This window comes from Lethenteron reissneri, chromosome 49 (assembly GCF_015708825.2).
Source record: "Lethenteron reissneri isolate LAM-NWPU_2019-01 chromosome 49, ASM1570882v1, whole genome shotgun sequence".
In the NCBI taxonomy this organism is placed as follows: Eukaryota; Metazoa; Chordata; class Hyperoartia; order Petromyzontiformes; family Petromyzontidae; genus Lethenteron; species Lethenteron reissneri.
This window is the reverse complement of record NC_083827.1, coordinates 4,074,423-4,092,263: the sequence shown is the minus strand read 5'-3', so window position 1 is coordinate 4,092,263 and position 17,841 is coordinate 4,074,423. Positions and strand designations below refer to the sequence as shown.

The 17,841-nt window shown below is 44.6% G+C and overlaps 1 protein-coding gene across 2 annotated transcripts in view; it reads right to left on the bottom strand.

Moving 5' to 3' along the window:
• The window catches only part of LOC133354810 (uncharacterized), a 63,106-nt gene that overhangs the window by 33,144 nt on the left and 12,121 nt on the right, over positions 1-17,841 (bottom strand). For both annotated transcript variants that reach the window (XM_061571948.1, XM_061571949.1), the window contains 2 exons: positions 7,007-7,089; positions 1,538-1,769 (listed from right to left, as the gene is read on the bottom strand). In XM_061571948.1, coding sequence (XP_061427932.1) covers positions 1,538-1,769; positions 7,007-7,089 — 315 coding nt within the window. The remainder of the gene's footprint in view (positions 1-1,537; positions 1,770-7,006; positions 7,090-17,841) is intronic.

Below are 17,841 nucleotides of genomic sequence, written 5' to 3'. Positions count from 1 at the left end.
TGCAGTCGAAACGTCGTGAGAATTTTTATTGTTTTGTATTTATATTATTTTATTATTTCCCTTATACGTGACTTTACCGAAAGAACCAAGAATATGAATCCCTGCAGTCACGAAAGCTTTAAATCAAAATGCGTTTGTATTTGACCATGTGTAGTGTAATAGCGCCGGCTGTGGTGGATAGACAGCGCGCACGCCGGTGAGCGTGAGCACGGTGTGTGTTGGCAGAGCGGAGGAACTAGGGCAAGGGTCACGGAGGACACCGTCTGGAGGCCCGTGGAACCTGCTAGCGGGTTCGAGAAGGGAGGCGCGGTCAGGGCGGAGCCAGGCCGTGCTGGGAGCATAAAAGGAGCCGGGAGCGGGGGGCTCGAGGCTGCCGGTTCTGGGAGTGGACTCGTCTCGTCGTCGCTGTCGTCTCATCGCCGTCGTCGCTAAACGTCTCTGCTAGACACTGCACTACGAAGGAGAGCCGTTGGCTATCTCAGTTAGCGCCGTCAGTGTTAGACGGCTGGTGTTGTGTACAGGCTGGGCTGAGCTACTGTGGAGAGTGTGAGGACGAGACCGTGGAAGTTGTTTAGTAAAGAAGGTGCCTCCTACAAATCTTGCCTCCGTCTCACTGACACTACGCATGTGTAAGGCCCCACTGAGCTATGCAGCTCATTTTCAGAAGCGACTTGGACATAAATGATAGTTCAGCGAAGTGGCTTATCACGTGGAAATTTATAGCAGTCAACTACTCTAAACGCGTGTTGATTCTAAACGTGGAGAGAAAAAGCAGAGGACTCGAATACAAATCCACGCGACCACGGGGAGAACATGCAAACTCCAAATATACAGGCATCAGGGTCGGGATAGAACCCACGACCTCCTGTATACCAGGTGAGGTAGTTAACATTTGCCACCGTGGTGCCCCATGATATCTCATAGCATGAGAGAACACATTCAATAAAACTGATCCACGTTCGGGGTTTTAATAACATCCAGCGGGGGTGGGGGAGGGGGTTATTTCCTGGTTGGGGGTTAACTCAGCCCCATCATCCCAACAGTGGTTGACCGATGGAGAGACTCGCCCTCGCCATAGGAATGTGGAAATTATGTCACTGGCTAAGGGCAGTAAACTGTAGATAAGCTATTTAAATGATTTCAAGCTATTTAAATGATTTTGCTGCTATAAATATCCACATGATAAGCCACTTTGTTGAGCTATCAGTTAATTCCTCAGTGGGCTTTGCCTGGTAGGATGAGGATGGTTTAGTTTCATTTGTTTGGGTGATTAGTTTACCTTTCTTTTACTGTGCACTACAATCGCCTTTTGTATTGTTTGTTGTTGTAACGTTCTTACTCGCCCCTACGGGACATCTGTGAAAAAGAGCTTTATCGCCCATCAGATTCCTCCAGAATAAATAAATATTACGATTCTGACGAGTGCTCGTTTGAGCAGGAAATCACTTGGACTTTTCATTCACCAACCCTCGCCCCCAAGGTGCCGTATCACAGGCGGCGTGCATCGCCATCCGCCGGCTCAACGCAACCACGGTACCGCGTGAGCGGCGAGAGACGTGTGCGGCTCCTGTGACGACTTGTCGCTTGAGCTGGCACTGCCTGTGGCGAAGGCAGTGGTGGTGGCGGCGGCAGCGGTGGTGGCAGTGGTGGTGGCAGCCGGCTGAGAGAGAGGACGGTGGGGCCGGGCTGTTGAACCGCGCCATGGAACTCCGAGCGATGGCGATCGTAGCCTTGCATGCTCCTGCATTTGTTCGTCCAGGTATGCCGTCCTGTGTGGATAGCATCATCATCGCCAGTTTAATACGTAGGCTTTCGCGACCAATATCCATAATATTCGGGGGGTTTTTTGGGTAGATCGCGTAAATATACATTTGTTGTTAAATCCGCCACCACCCGACACAGACAACAATTAGTAAGGTTTGTTACGTAGACAAAACGTGCCATTTCGTTACTAGTTCAGCACAACGGGGTGTTGGAGAGTAAAGCCAATTAAACTTGTAATTAATTATATTGACGCGATCTAGCCAACGATCAATCCACTGTCGGATGAATTCTTCCCCAAGTCGTCGGCATGGACACGTGTGCGCAAATCGAGGTGGCGTCATACAGCTCCCCCACAACGCGCCTCTTGCATGTAGGTCATCCACCTTGTAGTTTATAAAATCAGGTAACCGATAGATGGGAATATCTATCTATGATTAAATAACCGTCAAGGAAATAGCTGGGTGACTCAGGGGTTGGACAGGCTCGGGATAAAAGCGGAGGAAAGTACAATGGGAAAAAGCCAATAGCCAAAGTGATATCCTCCAAAAATAAGTGTGTGGCGACACTTATTTTCGTTAAACAGCTCTGAGCCGGTGGTTTAAATGCTGTATCCCTATGACAAAGGCCAGTTTATTGATCGTAGTGAGATTTGAACTTGCAACGTGAGTGGCCTGCTCCAATTGCTGGTGCCATCTCACCAGATTAGTAATGTGTCATATACATTCTTGATTTGAAGCTGTCGTGACTGCAAGAATCTATACTCTTTGGTTCTTTCGGTAAAGTCACGTAGGTATGACGCTTGTGTTGCGCCCGAAACGTCGTGATTTATTTTATTTTATTTGACGCCTACGTGACTTTACCGAAAGAACCAAAGAGTATGTAATATACATGTTAAACCATACCACTATGGACTAATGGAAATATTCTTTTTTCCGTCCTCCTTCTTATAACTGAAGACTGAAAAACAGTGCAAGGATGAGAACACACACACACACAAAATCTGCAAAAGTTCCCACTTTCCAAACAGTTTTTTCTTTGTGGACAGGGCGTGACCTGATCTGAAGAGAGGTCAAACACATCTAATGAAGAGTTACGAACAGGTCAGGGGCCACTGCCTCATTGTCATCTGCGAGTCACACGGTGATGGATGTTGAGAACATTCCAGATAGTTTTCAACAGTGTGCATCGAGACAAGATGAAACTAGAATTTTCTTTTTTACCAGCTACGCCCCCACTGAGCAAGATAGCTCTTTTTCAGAAGCGATCTGGCCATAAATGATAGCCTAACGAAGTGGCTAATCACGTGGTAATTTATGGCAGCCAAATAGTCTAAATGCGTGATGTTGATTCTAAATTTGGAGGGGAAAACCGGAGGACCCGGAGAAAAATCCACGCAACCATGGGGTGAGAGACATTGCAAACTCCAAATATACAGGCATCGTCAGGGTCGGGATCGAACCCATGCCCTCCCGTTTACCAGGCGTGGTAGTTAACATCTCGAGAGAGGAATTGCCTGACACAAGGTGATGCACTACTGGCAACACGAATATTTTCTGAAAAACATTTATAAAATATGGATATATATATTAACCATCACATCAAAGTTTAAATAGCCATTTCACACACAAACCGTATGCACGTACGACTTCAAACCAAACAGGAATACACATTTTTCGGGTGCAAAATACCGGAGTTGCAAAGAAAACGAAATAACACGAGATAAATAATTCAACAGGCGCGAACAATTTAAATGTACGAAAGGACGTGGCAAAAATAAAGCCCTGGGAATAATTCCCCCGTTTCACTGTTTGCATGTAAAATCTAATCAGGATTCATGTAATCTGCAGTAGTGTACCTATCTGGCTTAACAGTAGCAACGGGGAGAGAAATGCACCCTGCCAAAGACTGAAGGACTTGGGCTCAGCTGGTAGATGGGCTTCATTGAGTGGTCCTAATGTGCCGTTTCTCATTCATCTTCGCTTTATTCCACCCGCACAAAGGCCTTCTTTCAGCTTTGCGTATATCACTAACAGAAATGATTCTGATTTGCGGACATGTTTTAAAATTGAAGGAGAATGATGAATATTAAATACGTGTGCGCACACACGCGTGTGTGTGCGCGCGCGTGTGTGCACGTATCAACATCATCACACATCATCATCAGCATCAGAAAGCATCATTCTATCATTATCAGCAGCAGCAGCAATATCACTCTATTCATAATCAAATATTATCACATCATCAGCAACATCACTCAGAATGCACGGGAGTAGTCAAAAATGTTTTCCGGAGTTTGAAACATATGCATTCATGCTGATTACATTCGATTGCAATATCCTCAAACATCAACATTATACCACTGTAATTGTCTTCATACAACACACGAACGAGACTTCCTCATGAGTCCAACTCTGTGTGTGCTGTGACTTTATTTCAGAATTTCCTTTGCACAACTGTATCAACGCTCTCCTCCCACGTATTGTTGGAAAGCACCACCTCTACAGAACTCAATAAACTGTTTGCATGTTTGCGCACAGTTAACATTTCAGAAATTATACGTTATATATATGAGTTGCAGAAAAATTAAGAGCACATAAATTGGCGAGCAAATCAGAGGCATCGCATTGACCATTCAGAATGGTAAGTTGCTTTACAAAGGAGAGTGCAAGAGGGTTTATATGTATTTATGTTAAACTTCTTTCGAACCGTATGTAGCCAAGCGTGCTCATCGGAGCTATGGAGGAAAGTCAACAAACTTAACACAAAAACCAGTTCTAAAGAAATACGTTTTCAATATAGGTGATGTAAAAGTGCATAGCTCCAATGGCTTTCTAATATCGGAAGGAAGAGCGTTCCAGACGGCCGCAGAAGCGTATCTGAAAGTGCACGATGCAGTGACCGTCTTTGTTCGATGGTTAACCAAAAAGTTTGATGGCTAGCACCTCGGGAGAGACCACCGATATAATGTCACGTGGACACAACCTCAACAGCCTCATGTTGCATCGTTCCAATAACTTAGATTTAAAAGTGCTTAGCTCCAGTGGCTTCCTCGTTCATATATACATTCAGAATGGTAAGTTGATTGGGGAAAGGACACATCGTAAGAAGAGTTTACTGCCGATGGACAAGACTGGTGACAGAACGCGAGCCAAGGGAGTGAATGAGCGTTAAAGAGCGACTCCTGTGGAGAAGGAGCGGTGAGATCTGTCCGTGTGTAGGAGTGGGATGGATTATCGGAACCTCAGGACTGTAGGAGATGGGAAAACCTTCGTCCAGTGGACCGACAAAAACTGATGATTGTGTTCATTACATAAATTCAGCATTGCATGCAATACTATTTAATTGCAATATCTTGAAGAAAGGGGCGGCGTGCGATACAAAAAAAGGAGTGAATGTAGCCCTGATGGAACAAACAAAAACCCCAAAAGAACAAATTATTAAACATGGATTCAAACTACAAACAATCCAGTACAATCTACTGGGAATCAAGAGCTATTGACATTTCCTGATGAAAAAGTCACGGCAGTAATTTTCAGTAATTACCTAAATGGAGCTGCTTCTGTTCAATGTACTTTATCTTTGGAGAGGGCAGTCGATCGACCACGCGTAGTTTGTTTTACCTTCCCCCTTAGTCGTTCTGCTCAAGCTCAAGTAGCGGCGGCTATCACAGTCTGTTCTCCTATAACGCGCATTGTTTTCATGACGAGAATTGCATACAACGTGATGAATGTGTGAGGGAACGCATCTTTTATAATGCGGAATGCGAATTGGATGAAACGCGATCGAGACAACAAAACTACGTCGCGCGAGTAGGAATGAGCGGTCGTACGGCAGCCTCGGCGTAGCGTCACCGCACAAGGCAGTGGGATGCTGCTGGATACTTCTAGATGCTACCCACGCGCCTCAGGCTTTGTTCGGGCCACGTACGCATCTCACGTGTGACTGTGCTTTACCCGATATTATATAATGGTTATTGTAACGCGATTTTCCCCAACGCGGTGTTCTTCAGGAACGCAGCTACCGCCGCGTTGTAGAATACAGACCGCATCTGTGAGGTTACAGGAATGTGTTTTCCCTGACATGTTGGCCCAGCGAGCGTATTTCGCGCAGATGTTCGTGACGCGCGGGGTTTTTTTTCTTTCTTCCGCAATGCGATGATGATGAACTAAGCCGAGGCCATTTCGCCGCGACGTTGTATTTACTTAAACTTTCCCATCGAGGCTGAACCCACCGAAATAAACATGGCGAACGTCAAAAGAACATTAGTCAGGTTTAAAAAAAAACACAAACAGGGCACTCCGCGCCCATCCACAAGAGGTAGAAATCACCATAATTCAGCTCTGGGGTTAACAAAAACACGGCGCCCCTCCGACGTATTTGTCATTGTCTTCATACACGTAATGACATGATAGAGATAAAGGTGCAGCCCTGAAATAGCTTGCTCGTGCCAATGCTGGGGAAGGGCTTCAGCTAAAGGGTGGAAAGTTTGCGAGTGAAGGGATCCCACATCAAGAGGGTACGTGGCCTACTCTTTCACGCACGACAGATGTGAATTAAACTAAAATTACTAAACTTTTTTTTTTCCAGGTAAAACCCACTGAGCGAAATCGCTCATTTTCAGAAGCGACCTGGCCACAAATGATAGCTCAACGAAGTGGCCCATCACGTGGAAATGTATCGCAGCCAAATACTCTAAAAGCAAGATTCTAAATGTGGAGGGGAAAACCGGAGGACCCGGAGAAAAATCCACGCAACCACGGGTAGATAGACATGCAAACTCCAAATATACAGCAGGTGTCAGAGTCAGGATCGAACCCACGATCTCCTGTAAACCAGGCGAGGGAGTGAACATCTCGCCACCGCGGCACCCTTTAGAAGTGGTCGGAATAGCCACACTCAATCCCACCAACACGTGACCTGCGGTTTAGATTTTACAGGTGAACCCATTTATACTGCCACGCGGACGGAGGCAGTGCGGTTTAAGAAACACACCCATTACTTCAATGGTCACGGCGGGAGATCAAATGGAACCGGTGACCTCTGGATTGCAAATCCAGTGGGCTGACCATTACATCACTGAATAATAATGATATGCCCTGGGACAAATATATTATTGAGCGAATATGAATGCGCGCACACAAATGGCATACATCAAATAGCGGCGTATAATTACGATACTCGGAATACTGTATAATTTATGCTCGATTAAAGTTGGCGCATCCTGTGGATACGGGCTCCCTACCTTTGGATAAGGCGCTTTGTTGATTCGCGCGTGGAATTATTGTCCTCTTTTTCCGATCCGGTTGCTTTCCACGGTGAAATATGCTGCGCAGAGAGCAGGAAAAGTTGCGCTATAAATGCGGTAACATGTTAGATTTCAGTAGTAGATCAAACCGCCGACTAAACCACCCGCAAAAAAAGTAAGAAAACACAACCATTGAAACCATAGCAATCCCCACAATTTGTTATTATTAAGTTGTTTGCCTTTGCAATCTTGCAGGCGATACACTCATGGGAAGTTTGGCAGTAATATTGGGTGCATTGTATTTTAATTCTAGTAAATGATTTTAAATGTAGCGGTAACTCCTTTGCTCATAATAATGAACGCGTCCACCTGTGTACGTCCCTTAATGGACAACAACATATCGCTGTATAGGCTGCCAGTCTGCCCTAATGCTTTTAAAAGCATTCATCACATCTGTCAGTTCAGCATTAAAAACTTGACCTAGGTCCAAGGAAAGTTTTGATATATGCTTTTGAAAAGCATCACATAAAGAACCCACATGTGGGTTGTTTTACTTAACGGGCATTTTAAAAAAAAGTTTGCGCGTAAGTGCATTCGCTCATGTTTAAGGCCACGTGTACAGTGATATTTAAATTCGTTATAATCGCACTGCAGTGATCAGAGAGAGAGTAATCATCTACGATGGTTGCACCACATATTGCAGCCACTTTCCTGCACCACTGTATGCATAAAGTGCCACATTTTAAGATACATTTCAAGGCTCCAATAATAATAATAATTGACATTTGTAAGGCGCATTTCATCCGAGATCCCGATTGATCCCAAGTTATGGAAAGCGAATTTAAAGCAACAAATACCCTGTGGAATTTTACTGATGCTACAGATACAACGCTTCTACCACATTCAATCAATACAAAGTGCATTTATACAGCGTCTAAAGCAGCGTTCTTTACGAATTTTCAGAGAGGGGGGGGGGGCACTGTCGCCGATAAGACATCATCAGTGTGAGGGCCGCCACACATTTGAAACCATTGTGGGTTTGACAGCAGCACGATGACGATAATGATGATGGGAGGTGTTGTTACTCTTTGTATATTGTCGGGGGCCGCACGAAAAGCCACCAGGGACCGCCGGTGGCCACGCGATGGCCTTGCAATGAAGAACACCGCTCTAGGAACAGTGGGCACAATTTATAATTACGGAGAGACTAAATTTTGATTTGAAGCTTTAGTGACTGCAGGGATTCATCTTCTTGGTTCTTTCGGTAAAGTCACGTAGAATGGAAATAATAATATAATAAAAATAAAACATAATAAAATAATTCTCATGACGTTTCGGCCACAACGCAAGCAGCCGTCCTCAGGTGAAGAACAGGTCTGTCGATAAGACACATTCAGACGCTGTCTTCTCGACAGAACCGTTCTTCACCTGAGGACGGCTGCTTGCGTTGTGACCGAAACGTCGTGAGAATTATTTTATTATGTTTTATTTTTATTATTTTATTAATTCCATTCTACGGAGAGACTGCCAATCATAAAAGAGGGTGTCGAGTGGAGATTTTAATAGAGGCAGGGAGTTGGCAGCATGCACTTCTGTCGGTAGGAAGTTCCAGACTATGGGGGCAGCAGATGAGAACGTGACTTCCCACTGAGTGAAATCATCAGTGAGGGCTATGGACACATCTGCAGATGGTATCCCTGTGAATGCACAGCTATCATTCATATAGAGCATTGCTGGACGTGCTGCACTCTGCTCAGGGTAAACCAGGCAGCTTGCGATGGCTTCCTCTGGCTGGGATCTTGTAACATCGCCTGGTAAGGTGATGGATGGAACCTCCAGCTTTGAAACGTCTCTTCGAAGGACGGCTCGATTTCGAGAATTGCCTTGCAATACGTGTGGATGCAGGCCTGGGTCAGTCACGCTTACTTAACATGAACATATGGTCATCCCCGCGCAGAACAGCTTTCAAACCGCCTTATTATATACCTTTGTATCTTATTCATCTGTGAATAAAACCGACGCGAACGTTCGCCACACCCGGTGTTATCGCCGCGGAGCGTACAATTACTGTCGAACCCCGCGCTTTGTCCGTGGCCCACAATCTGCCTGCGCCACACTGCGCGGAATGAAAATAACGGTCATTAGGCTATCCCCCTCACGTGGATTGGCGACATAACAGGGCAGCAGGAGAGGCTGAAGAATCTGGGGTCATGTTTTAAATTCGCATTTACTGTCAGGCCGCCTGAAATTGATGGGTGCTAACCTCACTCCCCCATAATATTAGCGGCAGCACAATGACAGCTCGTTGAACTTCATTCGCGCCCTACATAGCCAACCGTGCTAATCGGAAGTGCGGCGGCGGGAGGGGGGGTGGGCGGCAGGTGTGGGGTCAGTGGCTTATCCTGGTTGGCATAGGCTTTGGAGCGAGGAGTTAAATGGGCCTCCCTGTCAAATGTCGCCCGGTATCTGGACCCCTGCAGCCTGTGTGGGCTGTGGTGCAATCGCTCCATTCTGTCGGTAGCCCCTTCGCGGGGCAGTCACATGGGCCCAGCGGCAGCGCGTTTTGCCACTCGTAGCAGAGGTTCGCCCCCGGTGAACACTGGGGCATTATTTCAGCGTGAAATACACGCACCGCCTGCTTCAGATGCCGTCACGTCGTTTGGAAATGAGTGGGACGTGTGCCGGCGACGTGGTCCAAATTTGATCAAATGCTAACAAATTATTGAATTAGGAAGTCACAAGCCAACCTCACCCCCCCCCCCCCCACTCCTGCAGGTCTAATGGCCATTTGCTCGCCGGTTTCTGTGCTCACTGTTTTTGTGCCACACAGGGACAGCTGCCACCAAGGGTTCCCTGCTGCACGACTCAAGTTCAAGTTCATTTATTAGGTATAGCCCTGTGAGCCATTCGGCTCTTGAATCGGGTGCAACCGCAACAAACAAAAAATAAAAACATGAACAAGAAAAGATCTTAAAGTGACTATGTGCAAACAGAAAATCTAAGAAAAGACAGCAAAATATTGCAAAAAAAGCACCCTACAACAACACTGTGTGCAAAAATCCCACTGGGATGCAAGTCAAACAACAACAACCACAAGACTCATCGAGATATACCGCATGGGAGGCACGTATCGAGTAGTTGGTTGCTGTTGCAAATTTCCACGCAATAAGCCACTTCATCGAGTGGTGAATGAAGACTCGGAGGCAGATTTCCAGGTAAGGGCTTGCGCCGATTTATTAACAAAGAAGACGGTAACTAAACAACCAGGGGTATAGGTGTCCTACACTCGGTCCTTCCCGTGAACCCTCGGCTCCATCTATGCCTAGCCTCGGCTAAGCAGAAGCTTTCTCAAGACGCTCACCACCCCGGGCCCCCACAACGACCCCGCCTTTCGTCACGGGGTCCCCCCAGAGGTCGCAACCGGGTACCCGATATCCGCACCCTACCCGATACCCGGCTACCCGTACCCGGCCGGGTACGGGTACCCGTTTGCAACCCTGGTGCGGCCGGGTACGGGTACGGGTAGGCCGTGAGTCACTGGTGAGTAACCGTTTATCACTAATTTCAGGTAGGGTACGGGTGCGGCCGGGTACGGGTAAGGAATCAAAACCCGTTTGCGACCTCTGGGTCCCCCTGAAGTTCCTCAGGTGACATGACTTCATCGCGCCTCGCTGCGCGCATGACGTCACGTCGCCAAAAGACTCCTCGACAGAGCTATAATTTGCCCACTTCAGGAATTGTTTCTTGCTGCAGTTGTCCCACCTGGTGACGGACGCTTGTGTTGCGCCCGAAACGTCGTGATTTATTATTTTATTTCTATTATGATTTCTATAAATTTTATTATTTATTTTTATTATTTATTTGTACCTACGTGACTTTACCGAAAAAAAAAAAGAGTATGACTATAATTTGTGGCCAGGTCGCTTTTGAAAAAGAGGTTTCTAGCTCAGTGGGCCATTAAAAAAAAAGTTTAGTTTTACCGGCGACGCAACAACCCCTTCTACGCGTGAACTGACTTCATCGCTCAATCTGCTCGGTGGACGTCCACTTGGACACGTTCCAAATCGGCCTCATGCAACCAAATTTGTCTGAACCGATCTTGATTCGAAGCTTTCGTGACCGCAGGAATCCATACTCTTTGGTTCTTTCGGAAAAGTCACGTGGGTAGAAATAAATTCATTAAATTGTCTGAACCGTTCACGTAAAGTCGCATTTTTTTTATAGTTGAGTTTAGTTTAAATATCAAGCGATAATAATGATTATATTGGCGGTGAAAGGTGATTTCATTTGCAAAGTGCGCCCTCCAACCTAGCGCGCGTCGACTAACCACGCTGCTCTATTCGCACTCGCAACACCAGCCAGCCATCCTCTTGCCTGCTTGCCTGCCTGCATGGACACGTGGAAACATTTCTCCGTGCCCTCCCCCCTCCAAGTTGCTTTCTTGACGTGGAATGGGAGAATATCTTGACGCATCGTGTAGCAGGATAAACGAAAAAGTGAGACAGCGAGTGAGCGAGAGAGGGAGCGAGAAAGCCACGTGAGGCTTTTAGGAACTGGCACGCAAGCCTAGAGCGATTGACCACCCCCCCCCCCTCCTCCCGTTGGCATCTGTTCAATGTTGAAGGAGCTCTGTGGAAACAGACTCTGTGTGTGTCCCGGTGTCATTAGCCAATCAATCACCGGCTATATGGCCCCCAACGCAAACAGACTGCTTTCAATACGCTGCCCTGTATGCATAAAGATAGTGTGTGTGTCCTTGCGGGCAGGCTGCATTTGCTTTGCGAGACGTATAACGGGACGAGGGCAGACGCTGCTGTAACTGTGCAAAAATGCACAGCGATGCGTGTGTGTGGTACAAAGCACTCGGGCCCGTTATGTAAGACGACAACTGACTAATCCTCGCTAAGAGCGTCATCTTGGGATGTACATGGCTCCCAGCATTGTACAGTGTGCCCCTTGGTGCTTCGCCTCCAGTGCAGCGGCTGAGATTAGGGGTGTTACTAGCCAAGGGATTTAGATGTGAAGTCAAGTAAGCTGCCCCATGGTGCAACAACAACCCAGCGTATCCCACTCTGTGTTCGAAAAAATCAAGTTGTCTTTGGTTCTTTCGGTAAAGTCACGTAGGTGAAAAAAAATGAAAATAACAATTTATTATATTTTATTTTCACCTACGTGACTTTACCGAAAGAACCAAAGAGTATGGATCCTTGCAGTCACGAAAACTTAAAATCTAGAAGTTACCAAGGCCTATTCATATTCTCGGTTCTTTCGGTAAAGTCACGTAGAAGGGAAATAATAAAATAATACAAATATAAAACAATAAAAATTCTCACGAATCAACATTTACCAAGGCTTGTTCCTGCATTATGACTGATCAGAATATGCATTTATAATGAAGGAATCCGATGAGCAATAAAGCCCTTTTTTCACAGATGTCAGGACTGATGCAATGGCACTGCATGTATACACGTACATGCAGAGCCGTCTTGCCAATCCACTGCTGGATGAGGGGCCTCCTCACGCCGTGCAGGTTGTGAGGGTTACATACTCTTAGTTCTTTCGGTAAAGTCACGTAGGTAAAAAATGAAATTAAAATTAATAAAAATAAAACAATAAAAATCACGACGTTTTGGAGGCAACACAAGTCTCCGTCATCAGGTGGGACCGTCACAGCCAGATTTGCTGCATCAAGTGAAGCTTCAAATCTAGAATTGCGAGGGTTATTTGACCATACTTCACCACGAATGGTCAGCGCGGGTTGGTGAAGGCTGGGAGTGTCGACAGACGTTGGTACATAGTGGAGTACAACAATGGATTTCGCTGCACTGCCCTCTGCTGCCCTCTCTGCCCTGCCCCGCGAGTTCTGTGACAACCTTGGGCATGGTGGCCATCCCTCTGAGCGCTGTCCAGGCTCACGTCAACTTCTCTCACGTGAAGAGATGAAGCGCACTCCAGGTGATTTGGTCACAGACGCTGGGCACTGCATGCATAGCTAAATCAGATTGTGCAGTTGCATCGATAGAGCTGTATGTTGAACTTGAGCTTATTTCGATAACGCTGGTCAACACACTTTTTGTGGCATAAGGTATTCCAACGGTTTGAAAGTAATTTTGGGGTGCTGATTCCAAATCTGGCATCAGTTTTTGTATATCACATCAGGTTTTTGAGATAGCAAATATTGCATTTTCAATAAAAACTGCAGAAGAAAAATATTAAATAAATGTTGATATCTACATAAAATGATATTATAAACACACTATCCTACTCACTGACTCGCAACAACTTGCAATCATAAGTGACAGAGTTAATTTCGGGTAAAATCAATGAAAATGGGGTATGCCGATAGCATAAAAATGAGATGTGATAGAGCAAATCTGAGATCAGATTTGGAATCAGCACCCTGAAATTAGTTTAAAACAGCTGCAAAAGTCCAGGCCAGAAAAAAATGTTTTTTGTTGATCAGTGTAATCCATCCCACTCCTACACACGGACTGATCTCACCGCTCCTTCTCCACAGGAGTCGCTCTTTGACGCTCATTCACTCCCTTGGCTCGCGTTCTGTCACCAGTCTTGTCCATCAGCAGTAAACTCTTCTTACGATGTGTCCTTTCCCCAATCAACTTACTAATTCTGAATGTATATATGAATGAGAAAGCCACTGGAGCTAAGCACCCTGAAATTAGTCTAAAACAGCTGCAAAAGTCCAGCCCAGAAAGAAAATGTTTTTTGTTGTTGTTGTTGACCAGTGTAATCGGAGGGTGCGGGGGAAGGACAACAAACTGAATGCAAAAACGCAGTTTTAAAATAAATGCGTTCGTCAATCTCGACGACGATGATTTAAAAGTGCATAGCTCCCAGTGGCTTCCTCATAGCGGAAGGAAGAGCGTTCCAGACGGCCGCAGAAACGCATCTGAAAGCGCCGCGCAATGCGGTGACCGATGCAACGTGAGGAAATATTCGTTGGATTGACACAACGGTCTCGAGGAAAACATTAACAAAACATCCGATTGTAGTCGGTTATATATATATGAAGTGGATAATATTTTTCCGAAATTTCAACTGAACGTGACTTGACGTGAATGGTTTAGTCAAATTGGCTGCATGAGGCCGATTTGGAACGTGTCTAAGGGTACGTCCACCGTGCAGATGGAGCGATGAAATCCGTTCACGTGCGTTTGAAGGAGTGTTGCACCGCCGGTTAATTTAAACTTAAACTTTTTATCTTCTTGGTTCTTTCGGTAATGTCACGTAGAATGGAAATAATAAAATAATAAAAATAAAACATAATAAAATAATAGAAATTTTTATTTTATTTTATTATTTCCATTCTACGTGACTTTACCGAAAGAACCAAGAAGATGAATCCCTGCAGTCACGAAAGCTTTAAATCGAAATTTAAACTTTTTATTTCATTTTACCAGGTAAGGCCAACTGAACTACATCGATCTTTTTTTTTCAGAAGCGACCTGGCCCGTGAATGATAACTCAACGAAGTGGCTAATCACGTGGGGATTTATAGCAGAAGCCAAACACTCAAAACGCGTGTTTCTAGAGGTGGTTGGTGAAATGTAGCAGAGGCTTGGGGAGACCTTCATCCAGCAGTGGAATGATCAGGGCTGATGACGATGATGATGAAGCCGTTCATTATTCTTGGTATCAAGACCTCCTGATAAATGTGAATTTATGTGTTCACACTATAGTGATTTATTCTGTTTTAAAGTGGGAGAGGCTTGCACAGTCTAGGAAAGCATTACAATTAACTTATCTTGTCATTAATGTATTTGAGGATCTAACAATTCACATAAACACCACGATAAAGGCCTTTAAGCAGATACATTGGTGTCTGTATTTGTGTTGTGGTCTAAGCAGTTGAGGTTTTTTTCAATCGTGACCCTTTAACACCATCTCGTGGTCAAAAAATTGTACAACGCATTCAGGTGCTATGCACTTTAGTCTTCGTAAGTACACATCATCTTCTTGGTTATTTCGGTAAAGTCACGTAGAAGAGAAATAATAAAATAATAAAAATAAAACATAATAAAATAATATAATAATATTATTATTTCCCTTCTACGTGACTTTACCGAAAGAACCAAGAAGATGAATCCCTGCAGTCACGAAAGCTTTAAATCGAAAAGTACACATCAATTCCAATACTTATACATTTCCATCTATGATCTTGCGTTCACTGTTACCATCATCAGCAATGGTCTATCAACTGCTGGATGAATGCCTCCCCGAGCTCTCGTCATCTCTCACGGTCTCTAGATGTACCAATCCATCCAGCAGCTGCACGTGACATTATTTCATTGCTTCATCTCCTCGTTGGACATCCCTTCCAGGGCATGCACTCTCCTTTGGCCACGACTCAGTCGTTTTGACTACCAGCTATCATTTACCTCGAGCAGCGTGCGGTATCTTACTTCATCATACATTTATCTAGGGCCTTAACCAAGGCGCTGTACAGTGCACTAAATATGGCACAAGATGATTGGCGAGATGAAACGAGATGAAAGGACGGGATATATGCGTGGAATAAACCAAGAGGGAAATGAGATGAATGGATTGATGATGGGTGACCATGGGGAGTTGGGGACGGCGGCGTTAGTACAAGTGGGGAGGAGAACAAGGGGAGAAGCGTGGGCAAAAGAGAGAATAAGTTATACTCTTTGGTTCTTTCGTTAAAGTCAAATAGATAGAAAAATTATAATAATTAAATAAAGTGAAAACATAAAATAAACCACTAATGTAGACTGTAGCCTGCTTTTTAATCGGAGTGAGTATACTGGCAATCTATAATGTAGACTGTAGCCTGGTTATTAAGTTTGGTGAGTGTACTGGTTGTCTATAATGTATACTGTAACAATGGTTATTAAGCTGGGTGAGTGTGCTGGCAGTTTATAATGTAGACTGTAGCCTGGTTATTAACCTCGGTGAGCGTCCTGGCAGTCTATAATGTAGACTGTAGCCTGGTTTTTAAGCTGGTGAGCGTATTGGCAGTCTGTAATGCAGACTGTAGCATTGGTTATTAAACTCAGTGAGCGTACTGGCAGTCTATAATGTAGACTGTAGCCTGGTTCTTAACCTCAGTAAGCGCATTGGCAGTCTATAATGTAGACTTATTACTGGTTATTTCAGTAATAAAATAAAATAAATAAATAAAACCACGACGTTTCGATTGCAACACAAGCGGAAGAGGGGTTAGCCTCTAAAGGCAAACTGTTTATAAATGCTAGATCATGGGACCTCCTTTGCCAGTACCAAAATATGAGAATAGGTTTTCCCCTTTTTTCTGGCAACAAAACAGCTGTAAAGATGTTAAAACACCAAACTGAAACATTTTTCAAGGAATCATGTCTGCATTAACCACAATACTTGTGGTCAGAATGTCTATCACATCAGGTTTTTGAGATATCAAATATTGCATTTTCAATAAAAACTACAGAAGAAAAATATTAAATAAATGTGGATATCTACATAAAATGATGTTATAAACACACTATCCTAAAAATACAGCACCATATTTTAACACTAAAGCAGTCACTGACTCGCAACAACTTGCAATCATAAGTGACAGAGTTAATTTCGGGTAAAATCAATGAAAATGGGGTATGCCGATAGCATAAAAATGAGATGTGATAGAGCAAATCTGAGATCATATTTGGAATCAGCACCCTGAAATTAGTCCAAAACAGCTGCAAAAGTCCAGGCCAGAAATTTTTTTGTTGACCAGTGAATTTCCAACCTATACTGACCAATGTGGTGAAGTATGTTCAAACAACCCTCGCGGCCAATTCAGCCTGGGCAGGCCTTCATCCAGTAGCGGTATACATGTTTTATTCATGTATTATCGTTGAGGCAATTAGTGTAACTAGAAACATCTAAGACACTCAGTGTTAGCCCAAAGCAGAGTCAGCCTCAAGTTCGGTTTAAGTTTCATGCGCGACAATTAAACGTATAGTATACGATGGGCATTATCAGTGAAACAAGTAATTATATCGTGGATTGTGACACTACATCCAAAAGAAAACGAGGAAATTTGATTAAATTTAAAAGGGAGATAATTTAGAGGTGTGTGACAGGCGTAATGAGCAGGTTAGATGTAGGAAACTGAGAAGCATGCACATAGCTTTTAGTGCGCCATGGTTAATTGAACTTAATGGACTGAATTACTTTTGATCTCATCTCCTGTGGTCATGCCCCTGTGCTTGACACACGGTCCTGTGTATGAAAGGTAAAGGCGCTGCCCTGCAACTGCTCGCTCACGCCACTGCCTGGAGAAAGGGCCTCCACTAGAGGGAGATCTAGAGAGCCACTGCTAAAATGTATTTGGCCTCCTCTTCCACATTGGCCAGACGTATGAGAAGAGGTGTGCATCGAATGTATATTGTAATGTTGAAGAACCGTTGCTGTACTCGGATTTAAGCACAAGGTGTCAGTATGAGATGCAAGATTCCCAACACGGACGAGAAGTGTTCCCGTGCAAAATGTCCTGATTAGTCATGTAACTGTAGTAGTACAGCCCTGTTGTCAATCCACTGCCGTGCATGCCGTGCAGGTGGTATGACCAAAGAGGGAGCATATATGGGAGCTTAACACGTAGGCTTTCGCGACCAATATTATTCATAATCAACGTTTTTGGGTTTAGATCGCGTTATTTATAAATGTGTCGTAACCCTCCACCACCCGACACGGCCAATCAGTAAAAAAGTGTCACGTTGACAAAAGACAAATAGTTCACTGCTTTAGCCCACCGGTGTGTTGAAGCGTGAAACCACAACATTTACAATTTGAGTAAGACGTTTCGCTGGTAATTGCATCCAGCATCATCG